The sequence below is a fragment of the Macaca fascicularis genome, chromosome 7, assembly GCF_037993035.2.
Source record: "Macaca fascicularis isolate 582-1 chromosome 7, T2T-MFA8v1.1".
Classification (NCBI taxonomy): domain Eukaryota; kingdom Metazoa; phylum Chordata; class Mammalia; order Primates; family Cercopithecidae; genus Macaca; species Macaca fascicularis.
Genome location: NC_088381.1, coordinates 18944101 through 18970137, shown reverse-complemented (window position 1 = coordinate 18970137; position 26037 = coordinate 18944101). Strand labels below are relative to the sequence as shown.

The window sequence follows — 26037 nt, the reverse complement described above, 5'->3', positions numbered from 1 at the left end:
ATTAGACAGAAGGCTGGCTCTCAACTGGGTACCTCATTTTGCCTTTCAGTTACTATCATCATTATTTATTGACTCATTGTATTAAGCATGTTATGTATAGAATCTCATTTAATCCTTACAACAACTCTATGAAAGTAGAAATTTTCATTTTCTAGTCACAGATGCAGAAACTGAGACCTTGGAATGGTCAATAATTTGCCCAAGGTCACATCGTTAATTGGTGGAGCTGGGATTTGAATGAAGTTTGCCTGACATCACAGCCTGTGCTCCTCATCACTGTGTTATGCTCCTGCCCTTTGCTGCCTATGCTAATAGTAATTGCTACCTTACCTTGCATACCTACTAGAACTTGCTGAATGCCACTCAAATCAGCCCTATGATGGGAATATCCTTATCCTCATTACAGAAGAGAAAAGCAAAACTTAAAAAATGTGACTTACTTATGTGACTTACTAGTGCCTGAGTCAGTGTTCAGACCGGGTCTGTTTGGTTCTAACTCTAGCTGTCTTATCCACTCTGCACAATGTCCCCAGTTCTTCCTCTCTGTGGCTAGGACAGTGACCTCACTTCTCTGTCAACTGTCTGAAAAAAGACACTCTTAAAGCAGATCACAAGCAGACCACTCGCTGAGCCAGCTTCATTGGAAAGGTAAATAATTTTCCTGGGAGAAGAAACAACTGGGTCCTAGGCCTAGCAGCAGAGACCTTCTTGCCACGGCCTAGGTTTTTCTGTGGTTCAGCCCCCTCCCTCTCTTCTCATGCTGGCATGGAGTAACTTTTATTTTGTGCCAACCGAGGATTTCTTCTTTTTAGAACTGAGTAACACGGTCAAATGACTCCTGGCTGAGAAGATACACAGGAGTCAGTATTAATTTTAGAGGCAGTGGGGCACATGGAAGAGGTCATTAGAGCAAGAGACTGTCTGGTATGGACAGAAAGCTTCCAACTTGAAGGTTCTGATGCGAGGCTGGGCGTGGTGGCTCACGCCTGTAATCCTAGCACCTTGGGAGGCTGAGGCGGGTGGATCATCTGAGGTCAGGAGTTTGAGACCAGCCTGGCCAACATGGTGAAACCCCGTCTCCACTAAAAATACAAAAATTAGCCAAGCATGATGCTGGGCACCTGTAGTCCCAGCTATTTCAGAAGCTGAGGCAGGAGAATCGCTTGAACCCAGGAGACGGAGGTTGTAGTGAGCTGAGATGGCGCCACTGCACTCCAGCCTGGGCAACAAGAGTGAGACTCTGTCTCAAAAAAAAAAAAAAAGAAAAAGAAAAAGAAAAAAAGAAACAAAGTGCTGATGCGATGGCCAAGTGCTGGGTCCTAGGAAGCTGCCATCTGTCCTCTCAATCTTATGCCCTTTCTTTCACTCCATTTCAGACCAAAGGAACCAGGTTTCTTGAAGAAATGATTCATTCTAGGTGTGAGGCAAGAAATGTACAAGATGGGCGTGGCACATTTTGTTATGGCCAGAAAATAAGGAAAGGATAAAAGATTAATGGAGTAATGTGAAATGATACAGGCAATATGCACAGGCTCCTACTGTCCAAAGATGGGACAATTTGAACATGAAAAAGAAGAATGACTGCAATGGATTAAAACATGCTGCGGCCGGGCGCGGTGGCTCAAGCCTGTAATCCCAGCACTTTGGGAGGCCGAGACGGGCGGATCACGAGGTCAGGAGATCGAGACCATCCTGGCTAACACGGTGAAACCCTGTCTCTACTAAACATACAAAAAACTAGCCGGGCGAGGTGGCGAGCGCCTGTAGTCCCAACTACTCGGGAGGCTGAGGCAGGAGAATGGCGTAAACCCGGGAGGCGGAGCTTGCAGTGAGCAGAGATCCGGCCACCGCACTCCAGCCTGGGTGACAGAGCGAGACTCCGTCTCAAAAAAAAAATAAAAAATAAAAAATAAAACATGCTGCGATACTTCATACTGATCACATTCTTCTTTTTTTCTTCTTCTTTTTGAGACAGGGTCTCATTCTGTCACTCAGGCTGGAATGCAGTGGCACAATTTTGGCTCACTGCAGCCTCAACCTCCCTAGCTCAAGTGATCCTCCCACCTCAGTCTCCCAAGTAGCTAGTGACAGAGCAGGAGAATCGCCATCTTGGACAAGCACCACCATTTTAAAGTGCCCCTTGATCAAACACTGCCTAAATCCAACCCAAAGGGCATCGGCCTAATGGCTAATGTCAGCATGACCATAAACCACAAATGACATCTCCAACCAGAAACATTCCAATCCTAAGATAAGCCCCCTCCCTGACCAGAGACATGCCAGTCCCAAGATAACCTCTCCTCCGACCAGAGACATTCCAAACCCACAATGAACTTCTCCTCCACACAGAAATATTTCAAGCCTGTGATAGACTCTCTCACCCAGAACCCTTAAATACACTTAGTCTGTAAGAGAGAGTACTCCTGACCAAAATCGGCCAGAAGCCCCTCTCAGGTTTATTCTCCAAAATAAACCTGTCTTTGTTGAGCCATTTTTCATGTTTCTTTCCTCTTTCTTTTTAACTCTTATAGCTAGGACTATAGGCAGAAACCACCATACCTGGCTAATTTTTATATTTTTAGTAGAGAGAGGGTTTCGCCATGTTGTCCAGGCTGGTCTTGAACTCCTGGGCTCAAGTGATCCACCTGCCTTGGCCTCCCAAAGTGCTGGAACTGCAGGCATGAGCCACCATGTTTGGCCACATTCTTAATAGAGTATTGTTTCAAGCTGTAATATTTAAGAATACAGAGAAAATGAAGTATAGTCAATACTCATTATTCTTGGTAGTTATGTTTTGTAATATTGCTGAGATCACTGTATTAGTAAATACTGAACCATTGCTCCTAGGGGACATACAGAGTTAGGGTCCTGTGAGTCTCTGGTCACATTTTCATCAACCAATCAATACAGAGCCTGATTTTATGTATGTTTCTGCTTAAAGACACCTTATTTAATATTGATTCATTAAATTATTGTTTAATTATTCAATAACATTGAACTCACAGCCAACTGACTATAACTTGTGTGTGAACAAAGCTTATCTGACACACGCATTGCTTCGATGAGGCACACCACAGCCTCCTAGAATGCTAGACAGCATTTCAGCACTATGCTTGGAGGTCACCAATAAAAAGCACAGAAATGAGAAAAACATGGCACTAAAGACATCATGAAAAGGACACTCTTTACAGTATGAAAGCTGAAACAAGAAGACAGAGCGTTGCCTTGTTTGACCTGAGCTGAGAACATGCGTGTGGGGTGACTCAGATTTTTCACAGCTCTGTGTATGCTCACAAATGACTGCAAAAACACCTCAAGTACTAATTTTGGGGAGACAAACTTTAGCGAGTAGGTGAATTTGCAAATATGGCATCTGCGAATAACAAGGATTGGCTGTGTAAGGTTTATAGCACTGATGTCCCCCATGTTGGAAAAGCCATGCCTATGGCGTAAAGTTGGAACAATTTTGTGACTGATCTGAAGTAATTAAAAGAGGGATGACATGATTCAAGAACAGGATATGCCTGTAGTCCCAGCTACTCAGAGTCTGAGGCAGGAGGATCACTTAAACCCAGGAGTTCAAGTCCAGTGTGGACAACATAGTGAGACCCCTATCTCTATTAAAAAAAAAAAAAAAAAAAGAATAGGGAGGATTTCCCATACAGGGAAAATCAGCTGACTCTATTTCACTGTCTTTTTGGGTCACGGCCAGAGAAAATGTACTACATTTGCATCTGAAAATGTTCTAGTTAGAAATAAGGATGAATGTTCAGACTGTGAAAGTTACAAGCTGTAGGTTACTGAAGGAGATGGAGCCATCCTTTTCCCTTCAAAACCTTTGTATCAGGAAAGAAAGCCATCCATCTGGAAAGGCTGAAAGTAGTTCCCATTTTTTTGGTCCTATGATCTCTGGGGTATTTTAAAAATAGCAGTTTTTATACTATATTCCTGGTGTTCTGGAGTATATAATACACTTCTGAAAGTTGTGATGGTGACTGTTTAAATTTGAAGGTTGAATGAAAATGGAAAAGTACGTGTCAGCTCCTCTCCAGCAGAATGCTTCCTGAGGCACCAGGCTTCCTTGTGAATTAGTCTTGACACCACTCCATAGCCTCTGAGAGGGCAGAGCCTCTCATTCCCACCACAGTTCAGCCGGTTCCTAGCAGCTCCCTTCTGTGTGCTTCTCTCTCCACACACTCCTGTGCTTTCCACATTCTGACTTCTGAATGTTGGCTCACCCCTGCTTGTGTAAACCAAAATAGGAACCTCCACCCTCTACCAAGTCACTTGCCTCAGAAGTTTCACAAGCACTCGGAAAGAATTCTGTGAGGGAGGCCGGGCGAAGTGCCTCATGCCTATAATCCTGGCAATTTGGGAGGCTGAGGCAGGTGGATCACTTGGAGTCAGGAGTTCGAGACCAGCCTGATCAATACGTGAAACCCCGTCTCTACTAAAAATATGAAAATTAGCCAGGCGTGGTGGCACATGTCTGTAGTCCCAGTTACTAGGGAGGCTAAGGTGGAAGGATTGCTTGAACCCGGGAGGCAGAGGTTGCAGTGAGCCGAGCTGGAGCCACTGCACTCCAGCCTGGGCAACAGAGCAAGACTCTGTCTCCAAAAAAAAAAAAAAAAAAAAGAATTCTGTGAGGGTCGGGTCGTGGAGAGGAAGAACACCGGGTGGGGGGTCGTCGCGAGCCCCTCCTTCTCGTAAGTAAACGGGCAGGTGTTTTTGTTTTCTTCCTAGAAAACAATCATATTTAATTCTCCTTCCCCCACCCCAGAGATTATTGTAATTCTGTAATTACAATAATCTTTCTAATTTTTTCTTACAGGTTTTCCTCGAGAAGAAAGAAGATGTTTCTGCCACGTTAAGGGTTCAGAAAGTGAGCATATTTGGCGAAATAAGTTTAAAGACTCGACAATAATTCCATAGTAGTAAGAAGATCTACCCTGAAGAATGTCATACTTTTTTTTCTCCTGGTGTAACAGCCCTGGCACAAGGAAGAAGTCGGTTCTGCCTGGATGCCAAGGATGCTGGGAAGCGGCAAGAGACCAGGTCATATAGAAAGCAGCAAAAACCAGCCAGTGTGGCTGGGTCCATGTTGATAGACAGCATGGAAGAAAGAGCAAGCCTGGGAAAAGGAATAGGTTGGGGATGGCAGGGCTGTGAGTTAGATGGGAAGGGACTTTGTCTTATTTTTTCCATTCTGAATGCTTTTCTCCCTCACATTTTACATTTCACAATTTCCCTCACATTTCTGAATTTCTCTCACATCTCTGAAACTATGATGCAACTTACATTAGAAAGCTTCCTTCTACTGCACTCAGCTGGGTGATGGTCATGACCTTCCATGGACACCCTCTGATAAGATGAAGAAAGTACTAGTATTGAGAATCTTCTAGACATGGGAGAATAAGGTTCATGATGAATTACAGCTTGGGAAACTTACCTAAACTCTATCCTTAAAATGAGCCTAATACAAGAGATTTTTGTGTACCAGAATACAAGGAATAAAGTCATCTGTTCAAAGGATTAAGGGGCTGCTGCTGGCTGTCTGGGAAAGAGGCTTCTACAGGTCCAGGTGTTGGCGGAGGGAACTACTGGCCCCAGGAGTGAGGAAGAGCAGGGCTAAGGGTGAGGTTGGACTACTGGGCAAAGCATGGCTGGATACGGGTATGATAGTAATACCTTGCAAGAAGAAAGGCAAACAGTAGAGAAATATGGGTGAAGTGGAGACCCAGCTCTGAGCTGGTAATGGGTGGGGCCCTGTAATGATAGAGAGGTGAGGACAGGAGTTGAGGGAAAGAGGTGGGTTAGGCAACCCATAGCTGGAGCTCCAGCCACCACCAGCAAATGAGAAGGCACTGGATCTTGAGTTAAGTGGGAAGGTGACGAGCTCCCCCAACTCCCAACAGCTAATAGAAGAGTTAAGCAGAAGGTTGCGATGAGAAACTGCAGGGCCCAGCTATCAGCCCCAGGAGCTTGGAGGACGGTGGAGGGAGAACGGGATTTCCTAGGGAAAGAGCTGGAGGTTAAGCTGGAGGTGGCTGTATATCAATGATGCAGTTTTGACTCCAATTCAGGGCTGTGAACTGGAGACCCAACCAGAAATAACCTCTCCTAGCAGAGCCAAGAAACACTGAGACCATGCTGATGGTCTGTTTAACCTGAAGTCTGGGTTGTTTCAAGTTTAACCTGAAGTCTGGGTTAATCTAGCTCCTAAATAGGGTGGGCCCTTCCTTCTCCAAGCTCTAGGTTAGGGTGGGTCTGGAATAACATGGAATTTACAGAAAGGTGACTCCACCTAGCACCAGAGACAGGGGGAAGCCCAGGAACCTCACTGTTGTCAGGGTCCACTGCTGGAGGCCCTGGCCAGCTGAGCTGATGGTGCAGGGCAGGGCACTGTGGAGCAATTCTGCGATCCCACGTTACCAAGGGTGAGGAGGGGACCAGATACCCTTTCATCACAAGGTCCTGCAACTGGCCCTTCACTTCTCATCCCTCCAAAAGAAGCAGGGATCTAGGTTGCCCCTGATTTGGGGATTGCAGGAGATCAGAGAGCAGTAGTTTAAGAACTCTCCACCTGGCATGACTGAGGTGCAAGCATGGGAAAAAGGAAGCCCTTGCTCACCATGTTGGTCTCGGTGGGGCTTCAAAGCTAATCACTGAGCAAGTGGCCAAGTTCCCAGCCAAGAGTGACCCTCTTTTGTCGTCGCCTTCCTGGCTCTATGATACACTCAGATTTTCACAACCAAACATACATTTGATATTTGATGTAGACAACTGGAATTGCCCTAAAGGACAAGGAGTCCCCTGCCCATGAGGGGAGCATTCACACACACATCCTCATGCTGAGATGGATGGATGCATTTAGACCAGGCATGAAGTACTCAAATACATCGCTGTGGTTAATATCTTTACTGGTCACAGGCACAAATTAAGCTGGAAAAATGTTTATGATGTTGCCACTTTTAAGAGACTGCACAGCTGCTTGTAGGCAGTAATAAGAGTAGTCTATGTTTACTGAACACTCGCCCACGTGCTGGTCGTAAGCCTTTAGCCTGCATTAACTCATTTAATCCTCAATTATGAGATGGGTTCTTCTATTATGGTTGCTCTCCATTTTTCACATGGAGAACCTGTGGCAAAATGAGGGTATGTGACCAAGATTACCTAAGTGTTAGGTAGCAGGCCAAGACTTGAACATAGGTTATCTGACCTCAGAGCCTGGGCTCTTAGCCACTGTGCCATTCCAACTCCAACTTACAGAGGCTGCTGCTTTTAGGGGCTACCCCTGGGGTGTCACTCAATGCCTGTTGTGTCTTGAGGAGGCCCAATAAATGACACCTTATTTCCATGCCTGAGTTTTGAGCCAATAAAGGAATGCTACAAAAGTGCAGGGCAGGTGGGAATCCAAAATCCTACATTTATTGTTTAATAAAAATGGGTATTGACAGCTAAATCTCAGAAATAGATAGATTGGGGGCTCTAGAGCCAGATTGTGTGGGTTTAAATCCCAGCTCCAACCTTCACTAACTGGGAGATCTGGAGAATCCCTCTGAGACTCAGTTCCCTCCTTTGTAAAGTGGGACAATAATGGTACTTCCTTACAGGATTGTTGTGAAGATTAAATTAATTAACATATGGAAAGCATTTAGTTACTGGCATGTGGTGAGTTCTCACTCAAGACTACCGATTATCTTTACTATTAACTATATATTACCAGGTGGCCCAGGGACTCCTGCATGACTCCCCATGAGGTCTTACCTCCAGAAAAATTGCTGCAAGGAGGGTAGAAAGCAGAAGTCATGCTTCTTGCAGGCAGCTTGCTTCCCAGAGAAAGACGGAAGCCAAGAACTGGGCTTTACAGCTCAAGTTCTCTTTACAAACCCACCACGAGAAGAGAGGCCAGGAGTGTGGTGCAATTGAACCTTCCACTCCATGGAATGAAACATGACCTGCCCTTCCATCCCCAACCTATCCCTAGTGTATTGGGCACCAGCATCCCAGAAGCCCTGTTCTAGAGGCCATTATATTCTGCCCTGGGATCTATCATCAAGAAAACTTGTCTTAACAGTTAGGAAGTATTGAATAATTTGTATGCTTTCTGATCCTAGAAATAGATCATATAAGGAAAGGCTAGAGGAATCAGATTGTTTGCCCTGGAAACTCAATGCATGATGCTCCCGAGTAGAGGAAGAAAGGCTGTGAGGTAGCTGTCAGGCCTCTGAGCCCAAGATAAGCCATCATATCCCCTGTGACCTGCACATATACATCCAGATGGCCTGAAGCAACTGAAGATCCACAAAAGAAGTGCAAATAGCCTTAACTGATGACATTCCACCATTGTGATTTGTTCTTGCCCCACCCTAACTGATAGGATATATTCTCCCCTGACCCTTAAGAAGGTACTTTGTAATATTCTCCCCTGCCCTTAAGAAGGTACTTTGTAATATTCTCCCCCACCCTTAAGAAGGTACTTTGTAATATTCTCCCCGCCCTTGAGAATGTACTTTGTACATCTATCCCAAACCTATAAGAACTAATGATAATCTCACCACCCTTTGCTGACTCCTTTTTTGGACTCAGCCCGCCTGCACCCAGGTGAAATAAACAGCCTTGTTGCTCACACAAAGTCTGTTTGGTGGTCTCTTCACACAGATGCGTGTGACAGTAGCACTGGTAAGTGAGAGAAGAGATTACAGCTGTGCTGGGAACAGTTGGCCAGAGCCTGTTTTCTTTTAAGAGGGAAAGGCTGAAAGTGTAGCATGCTATTTTAACTAGAATTATAGTTGGCCAGGAATAATTCTCCCTTTATCATTATCATCATAATTATCACTGTAATTATAATAAATAATACTTGATGGTTGAAAAAAATTCAGATTGGTTTCCAAAGGTTCTGTGCCTTAGATAGTAAAAGCAGGAAGGCCTTTACTCACCTGCGTGGTGCTTTTCCTGATAGGACACAGTCTTTTCAGACTGCTCAGGGCTGGCAAAGGTCACTACATCTGAAGAAGTTAACGGAAAACTGATGTCTCCAAGAAGTGCTTCATAGTCAGAAAGTTCTGGAGTCATTTCAGTTTTTCAGTTTCAAGTCAACTTGTGTGGCTGTAGATAAGTCATTTGCCCTTTCTGGGCCTTAATCACTTCACCTATAAAGCAAGGACACTGGACCACCTCTCCAAGAATCAGTTCAACTCTGACCATCTCTAATTTTATATTTCTTATTTATACTAGTGAACCCAATGGGCAGTGTTCCTGTGATCTTAACCCCAGGGGAACATGTGGGCATTTTATTGAAGAGTGGCCTTTGCTATCTGGTCCTTTAGTGACTCAAACAGTCGAAGATCCAGGATCTTTGTTGTTGGTGATGGTGGTGGTGGGGGCACAATTTAGAACAGAGAGGTCTTCTGCACCCCTCATTTCAAATATGGACACTGCCCAATCTAGTACCTAGAGCATAACAGGCCCTTAAAGCATTTTTATTAATTTGTAAGTCTAGCTTGTGACTCAAGTTCACCAATGATTTCACTGAAAATAGTATTTGTAGGTTTTAATTTTACCCATTCTGAGAAAGGGCTTTTATTTCTTTTTTTTATAGAGATAGGGTCTCACTATGTTGCCCAGGCTGGTCTCCAACTCCTGAGCTCAAGTGATGCTCCCACCTCTGCCTCCCAAAGTGCTGGGATTACAGGCATAAGCCACCACGTCTGGCACAAGAAAGGGTTTTTAAGAACTCCCTGCCTGGGAACGCAGGACTATCCTGTCTCACCGGTCAAGGCCCTCGGGCATGGGTTTTCATTCACCAGCATCAGCTGAGTACCCACTATGGGACTGGCCTGAACTTGGTGAGTGGGCCTCAAAGATGAACAGGAAGAGTCTCTGCTCTCAGTGAGAGGAAAACAGTCATGAGAAAGATTGAAGGAAGTGACACCTGAGCAGAGTTTCAGACAGGAACAAAAAGGGCATGCCAGGCAGACAGACAGCATGAGCAAAGGCCTCCGGTGTGAGAAGACTTGGAACCACAGAGCAGCTAAATGTCCAAGCACTGCTGGTGTGTCAGGATCTGCGAAAAGAGGATGGAGATGGGCCTGGATAGGTAGGCAGGGACCAGCTGAGAAGGGCCTATGGCTTGGCTAAGGAGTTTGGATTTGTCCTGAAGGCAGTGGGGGATTTGTCCTGAAGGCAGCCGAGAGAGGGATGTCACTGAAGATATTTCAGCAGGGGGTTATGACGTGTCCAACTACTCTGATAGCAGAGCAGTGTTATCTTCTAAACTGAAGGCCTGCAGGACAGTTATGGGCCTTACCATAGAACCAAGAAGAGCACCTATGGAATACATGGGGTTGTGGAGTATTCCACCTCAGGTTTGTTGTTGTTGTTGTTTGAGACTGGGTCTCAGTCCTGTCACCCAGCCTGGAGTGCAGTGGCGTGATCTCAGCTCACTGCTGCCTCGGACTTTGTGAGTTCAAGTGATCTTCCCACCTCAGCCTACAAGTAGGTAGGACCACAGGCATGTGCCACCGTGCCTGGATAATTTTTTGAATTTTTAGTACAAAAGAGATAGATTTTTGCCCTGTTGCCCAGGCTGGTCTCAAACTCTTGGGCTTAAGCAATCCTCCAGCCTGGGCCTCCCAAAATGCTGGGATTACAGGCGTGAGCCACCACGCCTGGCCCATCTTAGGTTAAAGAAAAACATGACTAATGAATAGTATCAGGTGTCAGGTTGCCATCGTTTCCTCAGGAAGGGTTTCTCTCCCTGGACCAGGTTAGCTCTCCTTGCCACATGATCCCGTGGCACCCAGAACATCGTCTCCTGACAACGTCACTCTTGTTCAACGCCCATCTTCTCTTCAGGACCCTAGGTTCCAAGACAGCTTGGATTTTGGTTTTTCTTACTCACTGCTGTCCCCCCAGTTGCTTGTCCAGTGCTGGCACTAGTAGATGCTCAATAAATATTTCTTGAATTAAGAACAAAAGTCACACTGGAGGGATGATCAGAGAGGCGAGCCAGGGGAATGTGATTTCCCTCCTGGTGATCACTATAAATGAAACCCAGAGGCTGGGAGAGTTTCCTAAAAGAGAAAGTTTTAATCCAGGCTCTGTCATGTGCCCACTGGATATATTTCGCTCTGGTGTGCCTTGACTCCTCGCTTATGAGGTGAGGTAGGTGGACAAAAACGATTGCTAGGTCTCTCTCTCTAACCCCAACATTTTATGCATGAAAAAATATTCCGTGCTTATGACTCTCTTCTTTCTAGGGTTGCTATGTTTCAGAAAGATATGGCCACTGGTAAATTAAAGAAGAATAACATCATGATTTTAGCCAGAGAAACTAAAGTGATCTTACAAAGATGAAAGGTATTTAAAATGAAAGGGTAGATCTGGGCTCTCTGGAATTTGTTCTGAGAAAGGAATATTTTTACAGGATGAATTAAACTGAGTTCCAACCACTTTTATAAAAAGCAAGATTTTTTTTTTTTTTTTCAGAGAGAAAGAGTCAGAGCATGAGAATCAGCCCCACCTCCCCCGCTCTCCCTCTGGATTTTGCTGAGATTTGGTGAAATATCTGAGACCTGTTCCTCTCCTCCCTGCTTCACACTTAAGGACAGAGCCCAGCAAAATTGCTGCCAGGATCCTTCCCCCATTGCCCATGTGCACAGCTGAGCTGCCGGAGGTGCTGAGTGGGAGGACTCCTCCGTGGGGGGAAAACCCAGCAAGTAAGCAGGAAGTTACTCACCGGAGGTCTCTTCCAGATGAACTGGATGGGGAACTTCTGGCTATAAAAGAGAGAGGTCTCATCCGGTGGGAACTCGGGGTCCACATAAAGAACTTTCTTTTCTAGACATTTCTTGTGAAGCTGCTCGAATGTCTTCTCTTTCACTCCGATAATAGGAAAATTGCGGCTGATGATGGCTGAATAGATGCCACTTGCGTTTCCACCCCCAGCCTCGGTGGCCTTGCTCTGAGCCGGGTGAGGAACTGGCCCTGGGGACCTTGGCTCAGCCGCTGTCCTTGGAGCCACAGATGCACTAATGACGGTCGGCATGGCAAGTGGCTTTGGAAGAAAAAGCTTTTTAAAGAAAACAAGATACAGCTACCTTCAAGGAAAGGAAGCAACTGCAAAGGGGAAGTTAGAGTAATTCTGTCATCTGAGAGAAAAGTGTCCACATCCAGTTCGAAGTTGAAAGCCCATCAGAAGGTCGTACAGGTTATGTCCATCTTAAAAACCGAGCTGTGATTCTGAAGCCATAAGTTCTCCTGAGAAATGAGTGCTAAAGGATTTCTGAAGCAATGTTGACCTGGGGTCTCCTACCAGCAGCATGCATGCCAGAGGGAGAGAGAAAGAGAGTGAGGGTTGTGTTTCAGTGGCCTGAAGATGCTTGAGCCAGAAAAACTAAAAATAGATGTGAAGAAACACTGTGAGTATGAGAGCAAGAGAGAGGAGAACCTGGCTAGGGACATCTCTGTTGCCATGAAGTGCTGGTGTTGTCAGAAAATGAAAAGGGAGTATCTGAGTAAGGTGAACACTGGAAAGAAGCTGAGAACTGCTGACATGTTATTGAGTAGGCAGTTATACAGACCACCCAACTACTGGCCAACAAATGAATGGAAAACAGTATTGCAAAAAAGCTAGTTAGGGTGAACGAGAGGTACTGAATTCTAGGAAAATATTCTGTGAATTTTAGAGAACATGATTTTTAGTCCTAAAATTTTAGGATATCAGAACATTATTCAATGTTAGATTTGGCATCTTTTCTAGAATGTTCTTGGGTCAGCGTTTATTGGAAATGTCTGCATGGAAAATGCTACTCAGCAGAGTCCTTGGTTGAGAAAATCCCTGCCTGTACCTGCAGACTTGACCTTGCCACCTCTTGTCTCTTCCCATCCCCAAAATAAACACTGGGACTGAATCTGCTATAAAAAGTGTACCTGCCGGGCGCGGGGGCTCACATCTGTAATCTCAGCACTTTGGGATGCCGAGGCGGGTGGATCACATGAGGTCAGGAGTTCGAGATCAGCCTGGCCAACAATAGTGAAACCAGTGAAAACACATAAATAAGACAGGCATGGTGGTGGGTGCCTGTAATCCCAGCTACTTGGGAGGCTGAGACAGAAGAATCGCTTGAACCCAGGAGGCAGAGGTTGGAGTGAACCCAGATTGCGCCACTGTACTCCAGCCTGGGTGACAGAACGAGACTCCATCTTAAAAAAAAAAAGTGCACCTGAGCACAGTAAATCCCCAGTGTCATCAATAGGTTCTAGTAAGCTTGTTTTGGTTAAAGTCACAGTTTACAAGAACCTATCAACGATGTTAAGTGAGGACTTACTGTATAGGTTACATGTTGACTCATTCAGCCATGCCACATTAGGCATCTGAGACAGAAGCTGGAACTGGATACTGAACCAGACTGCCTGTCAAGCCCTGGGATGTCACACCTGGTTTCAGGGCTCTTAGATGAGAGCATAAGTGGCTCTGGGGAAGGGAAGTGCCTGCCTGGCCTCCACCTTGTCTTCTACCCACAACAGCTGCTCCCTGGGCTGTAAGGAGATGACCACATTTCAAGTATGGCAGAGTGGAGGCATGTCCTAGGCTGTAGTCATGCCTGTTCCTATGCGACCAGTCTCAATAATCGAAGATTAGAGGCTATGGAAGAAGGTGGGAAGTGACAGGTAAAATAGGGAGTACTATCAGCCTCCTGATCCCTGGGATTGCGGCATTGAAGAACTCTTATGTCTGGGCTTGCAGGAACCATCAGCCTAGCCTTCTGTTCCTCCAGGAAAACGCCCAGGGCTCTTTACTAGTCTTGGAGAGGCAGAATAGAGGACAGCGGTCTCTGGTGGCTGACCACCTCAGTTCAAAGTCTAGGTTGGCCCTTTACTGGCTGTGCCTGTGTAACTTTAGGTGAGTTATTTCTTCCTTTCTGTCTCAGATTTCTCACCTATAAAATAGGTACAATTATAGTCATTCTGTTATTAGGTTTTTATAACAATTAAATAATTTATGTAATACATTTAACACAGTGCCAGGATTTTGTTAAGCACTCAATAAATGGTGTTAGAGAAGACCTGAATTTAATATTACTTTGGAGTTACATCAGGTTGAATGATAACATTCACTCACTGATGCAAATCAGCATTCACTCAGTGGGCATTAACTGAATATCTGCTATGTGGACAGCACAGGAATAGGTATAGTCTGCCCAGGCTCATGTGGTACGCAGCATCTCCAGTCAGCGGCTGGCCTATCTGCCTGCACTAAAAAGACTGACTTCCACCCTCAAAGTCACCAATGGCACAGACAGCAAAGGTGGGGTTTCCTTACCCCACTGTTGTACGTTTGGGTCCCAGGCTAGCATGCTATCCCACCCTGAAATTCACAGCACTGACCCACACTTTATTGTTTTTGCTTATTTAACTTCCCGTTTGCCTGTAAGACCGTGGAGCTGGGAAGTGGGTTCCCATTTCTCTCTCAGGTTTAGATATATTGAAGGCCCTTAATAAATATGTGTTATGTATCTGGTGAATGAAATTTTCCTATGCAAAGAGAAATGTCTTACACTTCTGGCTTTGCCAGTGCAATCAAAGTTTCTCTGCTGATCTGCTTCAGGCGAAGGAGCTATCCTGGGCCATATACCCACTGGGCTTTCTTTCCTCAGCTGTCTCAGCCAGCACCATCTGTGAGGAACTAACAGAAGCGTGTGACAGCAGCAAGCCTCTTGTCAGAGCCGGGTGGGCATGTCAAACACAGAAAGGGCAAGGTGCCAATCATTTTGCTCTGTCAGTTGTTGTGGATAAAACATTCTCTCAGATGAATAGGTTCAAACTCAAGGTTTATTCAATGGCACAGCTGTGGAAACCAATGCTATTAGGGAGAAATCCAACTCGAGCCCATGAACAAAGGGCAGATAATGAACACATAAACAGCTGCACATTTCAATTCCCAGAAGCCCCTTTAAGGATAAAGAACCAGTTTTTATAACATATTTCACTCACGGTCATGTAATATCTGTGGCTGGAATGGTTTCTGTTGCACAGCATTGCCAACTAATGGCTCTGTCTTTTCCACCAAGAAGCATTTCTTTGATTTCTAACACTATTGGAAGCAATGTTTTTGCTTATCATTATAATACCTCTCATTCATTAAGTGCCTACTGGGAGCTAGCCACTTCACAGAGACCTTTAAAAAACTTTTTATTTTAAGATAATTTTAGACTTACAAAAGAGTTGCAAAGATAGAACTCTTTAGTGTCCTCCAGTCTCTGATCATTCCACAGTCTTTGTCTCTCATGACCTTGACACTTTTGAAGAGTATTTGTCAGGTTTTTGTAGAATGACCCTAAATTTGGGTTTCTCTGATATTTTTCACATGATTAGACTAAGGTTATGGATTTGGGGGAAGACTGTCACAGATGTGACATGGCCACCTCCTCAAACCATATTTGGGGGTACACGATATTGATAGGTTTTATTACAGGTGATGTCAACTTTGATCACTTGCCTAAAGTAATGTTTACCGAGTTTCTCCCTGGTAATGTTACTATTTTTCCCTTTCTGTACACATAAAATATTTCAAATTTGTAGAAACACTCTGCAAGTTTCACTAATTCCATTTTACATCTGAGGAAACTTGAGATATCTGCTGTATTTTGACAGTTAAGTATCAGAAAACATACAACATTTTAGAGATTATCTCTTTTTTTTTTTTAGATGGAGTCTCTGTCACCAGGCTCCATATATAAAATGTTTATATATTTATATAAAAATATTATAAAATATTTTTAATATTGATTTTATATAATCCTGAAAGATTATACTTACATTTTTCTGTTGGGTAGTTTCTGTTTTTAAACTGATTTGTCAACTCATTCCTTGACATTTATATCTTGAAGGAAAGACACACTATGAATTCATTTTAGAGCTTTTTTAGGAACCCTGTTGAAATGAATAAAACTTCTTATATAAAATCCAGTTTCCTATGAAACTATATTAAGAATTAGCCACAAAAAAGTAACTTATTACCTGTAGGCCAACTCAGCCCCGTATTGCTCTCTGGTACACAAATTCAGAAATGGGAGGCAGGTAAAGTGTGAGAAGCAATAAGCGCAGAAAACCATTAAAAACACCCAGGTTATCTTTCTCTCCACTTGTCTCTAGCCAAATGTTTCAATATAGATTTGGGTCAAAACAGAGCAGCTCCTCATTAACTTATCTACTAGTTACTGTTCCATTCCTCCAACAATATTTTAAATGGAAGAACAGATGTGCAATAAATGTTGACCTAAAGAGAGTTCTGATTCAACTTTAAATGATATTAAAAACTATCATTTATATTAGGGAGGAGCACCCAGTCTTCTGGCTAAGTTTTAGTTTAGGTTGGCAAGGGAAATTTGAAGATAGGAACCGTGGCTTCAGCTAATGTAAGGTTGCTCCTTTCTTCTCAACTGCAAAACTTACAGAAATAGGAGCAAAGAATCTGTGCAGGTCTCTGTGAGCTTACATATGGTGCAGAGCTCAAATCTCAACTTATACACATGTACAATGCTGACTGCCTTTGGGAAGAATCTTGTATCAGAAAAGTAAATGAGATGGAAATACATTCAAATGTAATTTTTTAATCAATTAAATCCACCAGCTAACCAATCACAGCTAACAGTTACTGAAAGTCAGGTATAATAGTGCTGTGTCAGATAGAAGAGAAATAGAACATGCTCTTGAGGAACATACAATCTAGTGAGAACAGAGACACACTGAAAACATTAAGGTATGATCCCTGAGAATGGTAAGTAGAGCACAGTTATAAGTGGGATAGCATTACAGGGAAGGGCAAAATCACTGCTAATGGGTATGGGGGTAGGGGTGTTCACGTAGTTAGGTTTAATGGGAAAGTGGGATTTGAGTTGGGCCTGGAAGGATGGTAAGGGCAAGAGGATATTGGTGCCCAGGGATGAGAAGGCACAGAGGTGGCCACTGGCAAGTTGCTAAGGGGAGGAAGCCTGATAAGAAGAGGTGTGTGCTGAGGAGTGCTGGGGAGTTGAGGCTGCCAAAACAGATGCTGAGGCAGGCAGCAGGGAGCCACTGGGGTCTGCAGAGCCTTGGGCATTATGATGCGACTGGTATATTGTAATGTTCTGCTCCATGCCAAGCCACATTAGAGCCTGGGACAAAAGGAAAACCCAGTAATACTAATCCTGTCTTTATTTTAAATTTTGATATTTTGTTCATCATGGTTTTTTTTTTTTTTTTTTTTTGCATTAATTCTGATTTTTAAAAATAGTGGATTGAAATATTACTTATTTTGATTACTGTATTTTTTGGCATCCCTTACATTTTGTGCCCAAGGCCAGGGCCTCCCTTGCCTCATCCTAGTCCCAGTCATGAGTTCTACTTCGGAAATCCAGTGGTGGGTACATGGGTATTCATTTCATTGTTATTAATCATAGCTTACTCATGTTACAAATATTCTTTGGTTAGCAGACAGCACTTAATTAAAAAACAATTTAAAAGACATGGATTTTAAGATTAACTAGAAACTATTGAGCCTGAGAAGCACGAAAGAGAAAAGAATCCTTCGTGCTGCCAAGTGGATCTCTAGGGGAGAATAACTCCCACTGCTGCAGCGTATGCAGTGCACACAGAAGAGGGCTGCTTTGCCCAGTCCATGTGGGTGGAAGATAACTGTGGGGACTATCAGAGGCTGCTGTCCACTTGGAGACTGGCCTTGAGCAACTCAGTTGCTGCAGCCACAACGCCAATGCTACATGGCCCGAGGCAAGCCCTGGCAAAGGGGCTGCCCAGGTAGGCTTGGCCCACATTAAAACAGAACCATGCAGCCTTGCTCAAGCAATGGAAGCAACAGAAGACTCTTGAACGCTATGTCTCAGGGCTATGTATCCGGGAGAAAAGGGGATGTTTGACACAAGGAATATTGCTAGTACATCTTAACATGTAAAATCTGAAAATTTAAAACATGAAATCTATTGTTCATTAGTATAATGGTGACGAATGAAAGATTATTTTGACTCAGGAAAGGCAAGTAGATTGCTGCACAAATCTCAAAAAAGGCAAGGGGAAGGTTGAAAGGGACTGGCAGGTCCCTGCTCACATCACCAGGGGCAGTTCTTTGTCATATGATGCGGACCTCCCAGTCAGTGGCAATGTTGAGCGAGAGCTTCTCCAGGCTCAGGCTGGACGTTTTGGCACAATACGTAAAAGCCACAGGCTGATCTTTACCATCTAAATAGCAAGACAATAAGAGAGGGAAATTTTGATGAATCTCTAGAAGGGAAAAATCTTTTCTTCAAATCTGAAATGTTTTCTCACTCTATCATAAAACCTTATACCCCACTCCAAATTAATAGCACTTTTACCCATGAGTTTCCATGAAGTTTTAGAAACATGGAAAACTTCATTGTTTTGACAGCAAGACTGGTTGAAAAGAAACCATAAGGAACAAATAAATTTGTCCAAGAACTTTGGGAAGCAAGAAAGGATATAAGCCCCATCCTGCCCTTTCATAAACTCCAAACACATGGATAGGATTCTCCAAGTCTTCAGGCAGCTACAGTTTAAACAAATATTCAGAGAAGCCATGATATTATCTCAAGCCCCAAATAAGTTTCCTTAGAAAAACACTAAAAGTGAGGAGAAATATCAATTCATGAAGAGAAGCAAGATGGCCTCATTTATTCTAGAAACTAGTAGATTTCACCTCTACCTGAAAGCACACAGTCCACTCAGGCTGAGCATATTATGTCAGTGTGGGGACTAACCATCTCCTCACTGCAGATACTTGCTTATAAAAAGAAATGGTGAGGTAAGAATGGACTGCTTTCTCACCAGATGAGTGGGTAGTCACAAAAGATGGCTCCTTCCTGAGGCCTAAGACCAAGATCTGCTCCACCACACACTTGCTGGGATAATGACCTCTCTGGTCGGCAGAACTGGAATAGATACAAACAGTATTAAAAGGAGAGTGATGGGGGTTTGAAGTGGTCACCAGCTCAACATCTCCAGCCTTGTGAGTTCCTCCCTCATCTGTCCCTTGGAGGCATAATCCATATAAGAGTCATATTTGTGAGGATGAAGAGATAATAAAAGAAGATAATCAAAGAGCCAGGCACAGTGGCTCATGCCTGTAATCCCAGCACATTGGGAGGCAGAGGTGGGCAGATCACTTGAGGCCAGGAGTTCAAGACCAGCCTGGGCAACATGGCAAAATCCTGTCTCCACTAAAAATACAAAAATTAGCCAGGAGTGGTGGTACGTACCTGTAGTCCCAGCTACTTGGGAGGCTGAGACATGAGAAACCCCTGAACCTGGGAGGTGGAGGTTGCAGTGAACTGAGATCACACCACTGTACTCCAGCCTGGGTGATAAAGTAAGACTCTGTCTCAAAAAAAAAAAAAAGAAAAAAAAAAAAAAGACGACTCGGCCGGGCATGGTGGCTCACACCTGTAATCCCAGCACTTTGGGAGGCCAAGGTGGGTGGATCGCCTGAGGTCAGGAGATCAAGACCAGCCTGCTCAACGTGACAAAATCCCATCTCTACTAAAAAATACAAAAAATTAGCCAGGCGTGGTGGTGGGCATCTGTAATCCCAGCTACTCGGGAGGCTGAGGCAGGAGAATTGATTGAACCCAGGAGGCAGAGGTTGCAGTGAGCCGAGATTGAGCCACTGCACTCCAGCCTGGGCAACAAGAATGAAACTCTGTCTCCAAAAAAAAAAAAAAAAAAAAAAGACGACTGTGTGTATCAAGGAAGAGTTAACTGGTGGCCAAATCAGGCTTTCTTTAACAAGTTATTTGAAGGAAAATCACTGAAGAACACAAAAGTTACACATGTGACTTGGATAATCAAATTGTAATAAATCATATACTTAGTGAACTGGTGAATGGATGAATGAATGGAATTAGTGGGAGCTTAAATTAAGTCCTTTTTTATTTTTTAGAAAGTCAGGGGGCTGGGCGCAGTGGCTCATACCTGTAATCTCAGCACTTTGGGAGGCCGAAGTGGGCAGATCACCTGAGGTCGGGAGTTCGAGACCAGCCTGACCAAATGGAAAAACCCTGTCTCTACTAAAAATACAAAATTAACCAGGCGTGGTGGCACATGCTTATAATCTCAGCTACTCAGGAGGCTGAGGCAGGAGAATCGCTTGAACCTGGGAGGCGGAGGTTGCAGTGAGTCGAGGTTGTGCCACTGCTCTCCAGCCTGGGCAACAAGAGCGAAACTCCATCTGAAAAAAAAAAAACAACCAAAAAAAAAAAAAAACAGAAAGTCGGGGAAAGGAAGGTAGAGACAATAAGGGAGGATCATTCATGGTAGAGTGGTTGAAAAATATTCCAGAAATGGGCTGGGCACGGTGGCTCACATCCGTAATCCCAGCACTTTGGGAGGCTGAGGTGGGTGGATCACCTGAGGTTAGGAGTTCGAGAACAGTCTAGCTAACATAGTGAAACCCTGTCTCTACTAAAAATACAAAAATTAGCCAGGTGTGCTGGTGCGTGACTGTACTTCCAGCTACTTGGGAGGTTGAGGCAGGAGAATCGCTTGAACCTGGGAGGTGGAGGTTGCAGTGAGCCAAGATCACAGCACTGCACTCTAGCCTGAGCAACAGAGTGAGTGAGACTCAGTCTCAAAAAAAAAAGAAAAGAAAAGAAAAAGAAAAATACTCCAGAAATGGCCTTCACCATTCATTTCTTAAATAGTACCTTAAAATGGCTGGGTGCGGTGGCTCACGCCTGTAATCCCAGCACTTTGGGAGGCCGAGGCGGGTGGATCACGAGGTCAGGAGATTGAGTTCATCCTGGCTAACACAGTGAAACCCTGTCTCCACTAAAAAAAATACAAAAAAATTAGCCAGGCGTGGTGGCGGGCGCCTGTAGTCCCAGCTACTTACAAGGCTGAGGCAGGAGAATGGCGTAAACCCATGAGGCAGAGCTTGCCGTGAGCCGAGACTGTGCCACTGCACTCCAGCCTGGGCGACAGAGCAAGACTCCATCTCAATAAAAAAAAAAAAAATGTACCTTAAAACATACCTGTGTACTTGAGGATGCCGAACGGACAGTGTGATTTACTTAAGAAAACAAACAGTTTCTTTAGCTGCCATTACCTATTGATCAAAACGCTGGAACAGAATGAAAACTTCCTGTGCAAAAATTGCTTCTGGTGGAGGTATTGGAATGAATGGCCATCATCAAGATACAACTCACCCACTGAAGAACCCTGGAGAATGAATTACAGAGACAGAATGTACTTATATGATAGGTTTACAGGAAAAGCTCCTAAAGGGTAGCAATAGAATTAAAAGTTTGTGAAAAATTCAAGCTATATAAAATAGTCGTACAAATACCTAACATATTCAATAACCAATCACTCCCGAGTAGATAGTAAAACAATAGGAAAGTCACATAAGAGGAACACAAAGAGTTAGGCTTTGTTGAAAGAATTTAAACTATGAAGTATGTTCAATGGTATAAGTGGATTCCCTGAAAATACTCCACCAGAATGTGACAACAAGGTCAAGAAAGTTCATTGAATAATACTGATGTTAAAAAAAATTAATGTATAATAGATGAGATCAACTATCTTTAGAAGGCCCTCCACTTAGAGAATGGTATCTGGTTCCTTTTTCACGTGGAGTACATGGCAGTTTACTATTATTGACAATACTTGATATGCTATGCATCACTAGTCTTTTGCATTTATTCTGGGGCCTCGCATAGGTCTGGGGCCCATAGTTTGGCCCAAAAAGACATGCCTAAGTGAAAAAGATGGGGAAAAAACCCCTATAACTGAATCATTTTATAATACTGATATCAATGCAAGTAAGTATTAATATAGTAAGCGTAAGAGTTGGTGTTTGTTTGGCCCTGTACTATGTTTGAACAAATGGACAGGAGAGGAATCTGCTACAGGCCTCAATAGGCTCAAAAAATCTTCTCAAAAGGACACATCATTTCTGGGTCCTCCCAGGCTTTGCCCAAGGGGGTTTTAGTTGTTGGAGCTGCCTGATGAGAAATCACTGGTTGGGATTGGGATCTCTGAAATGGTGCATAGACATGGGTACCATTTTATGGGAGACTGGGTTTCAGGGCTAATCCATGTGGGAAGGCTGTCTATGGCTCGAAAAGCATTCATTCCAGTAGTAATCAATGTCAAGTTGAAGAGCACCAACAATCACAGTGCCCAAGAGGAACATTTCTGTTATTCCTAGTTCAAGAGTTCCCTTAAGAACAATTCCAGGGAAGGCAGATAAGTGAACAATGATTCGGAAATGATTCAAACCTTGATTTCTAGATAAATGTCAGGAGCGCCTATCTCATAGACGGAGCTCATCACTTTTAAGTAGTGTCACACACTCAAAAGGCTAACACTGTAAAGAGAGAGTAGAAACAAAATGGGTAACAGATTTACCAAATACCTTAGTGCTTAGAGCAACCCGGAGTCCATAGGAGGATTCAGTCATCCAGCCTGTGGATTTTCCTACAGTTGTCTTTATTGGTACCACACTTCCACCTCGCTGAAACACTGGAATCTGTAACAGAGCAGCACACTCAGGGAAGCAGTATTCATATAAGAACATTTCAGGGTAGAATTTAAAAATATTTCATTTTATAAGATTCACACTCTTTTCAAGTGCGGATTCATAGGCAAAATAAATTTTGGGGCAGAGAGATGGCAAATATGGGGGTCCTGGCATTGAAAGGAAAAGAGCTCTAATGCTGAAGAATGGTCCATTTTTTAATTATTAGGGAAACTTCCCGCCCTTCATTGGTTTGTTATCTATGTCTGTCTTTGCTGTTTTTTCCTCTTAAGTGATGAATTCTTTTCTGCCCATCCTATAAGTGGCCTTTCCTATTTTGTATTTTAAATTTTCCTATCAGTGTAGTATATACATGCTTATTTCTAGAACCCTGCTAACGACTGAAGTTTTCTGTCTGTGTGAGTGGGCCCAGAAGTCTGTGTATGTGTGTGTATAACCGATGGTGGTTTCTTGGTTTGGGCAGATGACTTTTGTCCTCACTCACTGCAGCCTGTCCCCTCTTGCTCCCTGTTTCTATGGATCACCTGGATGACTGACTCAATTCTGAAGGTAAATCTGTGAAACTGCTGCTGTTACATTAGAGACCACCAAGGGTACTTTAAGAGACCCTAACAACAGGCCCATAACTATGAGTCTTCTGGAATGGCACTCCAGGCAGCACTGCCTGGGCAGGTTTCCTGCCTCCTGTAAGGAAGCTGCCTGTGTCACAGGAGGGCTTCTGCTTTGCTCTGACTCAAGAATGAGCACGCAGGAGAGTACAAGAACATACGTGAAGTTGAGACTGAGGACCCACTAGTTCAGATGTCCTACCTCTACTTAACTTGCCTTGGCAGCGAGAAGTAAAGCATTTCCATCTCCCCACACATGCCCCTCCCTCATTGGCCAGTCTCTCTCTTCTTCTTTTTTTTTCAAAGAACAAGGCCATAAGTTAGAGTGAAATGGGTTCCAGAATGGGAGTCCAGCCCAAGCGAATGCACCTGGGGGCTTGTTTCAGTTCTGCCACAAGTCTGCTGTGTTCCTGGACAAATAATGTAACTTCTCTGAATCTCAGGGTTTTTTACCTGTGTGAGGGATTAGAGTAGATGATTGTTAAGTTCTCTTTTAGATCTGAAAGTTGACATCTGAAACTATTTTTTTAAATAATGGGGTTCATATTTCTGCTGATGGTTTACAAAATAATATCAGTATCTACTTATCAATCTTTACACTACTTAGGGCTGTGGTAGTGTGGCAGTGGTTGCAATTCAAGTGTAGAAAGAAAGTTCCCTTTAGAAACTCAAGATAGCCTGGATGGACCACTTTGATTTTAACATCATAACTGATGTCTTCCCCTGGGCCCAGGATTACAACTGAAAGCTCCTGTTTTTTGCCTTAGTCCTGCAGAATGACATTCCAGACAGCACGGACAGTGACTACCGTGTTTTCTCTGTTTTCAGTGTTTTTGTTCTTCTTAGACACACAAATGTAAACATACGGGGAAGAGCTATGTTTGTCTCTGATGTCTCAATCTGTGAAATCTGAGTAGATGTGATTCTTAACTCTTTTTTTCTCACATGTTACAGCTTTGATAGAATTCACATACCATACAACTCATCAATTTAAAGTGTACAATTAAACAGTTTTCAGCATATTAAGAGTCATGCAACCATCACCACAATCAATTTTAAAGCGTTTTCATCACCCCAAAAAGAAACCCTGAACCAGTTAACAGTTATTCCTTATGACTCCTTAACCCTCCTCTGCCCCAGCACTAGGCACCCCCGGACCTACCTTCTGTCTCTATGCGTATGTGCTATTGTGTAGAACACTAGCATCCTTGGTTCTTTTTATAGAGGAACCTATTATGGACTGAATGTTTGTATCTCCCCCAAATGCTGAATCCCCAAGCCCGAGATATTTGGACATTGGGCCTTTACGGAGTTAACTAAAGTTAAAAATGTGGTCATAAGGATGGGGTCCTGAAACGATAGGAATAGTATCCTTGTAAGAAGAGAACTGAGACAGCATCCTCTGTTTATCTCTCTCTGCCATGTGTAGGCACAGCAAGAAGGTAGCAGTCTACAGGCCAGGAAAAGGTCCCTCACCAGGAACAGAATCGGCTGGCACCTTGATCTGGGACTTCCAGCCTCCAAAACTTCGAGAAAATAAGTTTCTGTTGTGTAAAACCACCCAGTCTATGGTATTTTGTCATGGCAGCCCTAGCCAACCAACAGAACACAATAGGTAAAAACAGTAGTCTGAAAATAACTTACAGTGTCCAAGGCTACTGGGATCTTTACAGTACACCCTCCTTCCCAATGAGCAAATGTCTTATAGTCATACCAGACCTAGAAAGTAATGGAGTCCAGTAAAAAAAAAAAGTACATGAGCAATTCTGTTCACCATTTCATTATTCAGCAAAATATCCACTTACCTGGATTTCAAATAGACAGAAAGCTAAAATAAGTATAACTTAAAAAATATATTGGGTAGAAGTTACGAAGAACATGTGCTTTTAAGAAGATCCCAAAGGACTATGGCTGATTAATTTAACTAAAAGGCCATTTGTTTTCTATTCATCCAAAAGCTATCTATTGAACAATCTACCATGTGCCCAGCACTGTGCCAGGTGCTGAGTATATATGACTGAACAGAAAAGACATAGTTCTTGTCCTCATGGATCTTATAGTCCACTTGGCTTATAAAAACTTAATGCTTCTAGTAGTGAAAGAGGTGATGGAGAAAAGAAAAAAGACAGCAAAGAAGACAAACACATTGCAGGCAAATAAATTACAAAAGAAGCACAAGAAAAGGAAGCATAAGAGAAGGAAATGCTTCCTCCCCCTTCCTGGGAGGAAAACAAATGGAAACTTGAATTACTACTATAGTATCTTTTTTTTTTTTTTAAACAAAGCATAATTCAAGGATAATGTTCTTATCTATCAAGGGGGTTTAGTTGCTGAAGTACCAATAAGGTCTCTAAACTAATTTGATGGGATAAATTCTTAAGATATCATCAGAAGCAGAATGAAAACAAACATCTTTTTCTTTCTTCTAGCTCAGAACGCTTCCTGGCAGCCCTGGAGTCCATTTTGCAAGTTCACCTCCTGGTATTACCACATCCTTTATATGGCAGTTTGTGAAGCAAGAGAAACAATCATACAACAGTCCAGGAAATAGTGCTGAAGGAACATAATACACACTCACAACAACGTGTTTGGAATGATGATAGATCACGAGTAAAACTCTGTGACTAAGTCAGAAAGGGAGCCAGTTCCTCTTAATGGGAACCCACCACTTTGCTGGAATCAACTTGAGAAATTCTCAGCAGAAATATCTGGTAGGGCATTTATTCAGCAGTTGTTGCATTTAACCTTTTCCTCAGGTTTCTACTTGGCAGGGGAACCTTAGTAAAGAGCCCTCATCTTCAGAACTCCAAATAACTGGAGAAACCAAGAGGACAGACCATAGTTCATGAACATTCTGGAGAGAAGCCTGGTTATTGCTCT

The 26037-nt window shown here is 43.5% G+C and overlaps 2 protein-coding genes across 17 annotated transcripts in view; both read right to left on the bottom strand.

Annotated features, from left to right (window-relative positions):
* Window positions 1-12353, bottom strand: part of CAPN3 (calpain 3) — a 58998-nt gene extending 46645 nt beyond the window's left edge. For 6 of the 7 annotated variants that reach the window (XR_012414832.1, XR_012414833.1, XM_005559291.5 and 3 more), the window contains exon 1: window positions 11741-12353. Coding sequence is in view for 5 of the 7 variants with exons in the window: in XM_005559291.5 (XP_005559348.1) it covers window positions 11741-12049 (309 nt within the window). In the remaining 2 variants the exon portion in view is untranslated. Of the gene's footprint in view, window positions 1-2559; window positions 2728-11740 lie in introns of all 7 variants that reach the window. The other variant, XM_045397219.3, reaches the window with a different exon arrangement.
* Window positions 12354-15690: 3337 nt separating this feature from the next.
* GANC (glucosidase alpha, neutral C) overlaps window positions 15691-26037 on the bottom strand; it is a 98074-nt gene continuing 87727 nt past the window's right edge. For 9 of the 10 annotated variants that reach the window (XM_015452709.4, XM_045397204.3, XM_045397205.3 and 6 more), the window contains 5 exons: window positions 24802-24876; window positions 22427-22540; window positions 21116-21228; window positions 18841-18944; window positions 16599-18237 (listed from right to left, as the gene is read on the bottom strand). In XM_015452709.4, the coding sequence (XP_015308195.3) occupies window positions 18128-18237; window positions 18841-18944; window positions 21116-21228; window positions 22427-22540; window positions 24802-24876 (516 nt within the window). In that variant the 3' untranslated portion in view covers window positions 16599-18127. Of the gene's footprint in view, window positions 15937-16598; window positions 18238-18840; window positions 18945-21115; window positions 21229-22426; window positions 22541-24801; window positions 24877-26037 lie in introns of those variants that run through there. The other variant, XM_045397206.3, reaches the window with a different exon arrangement.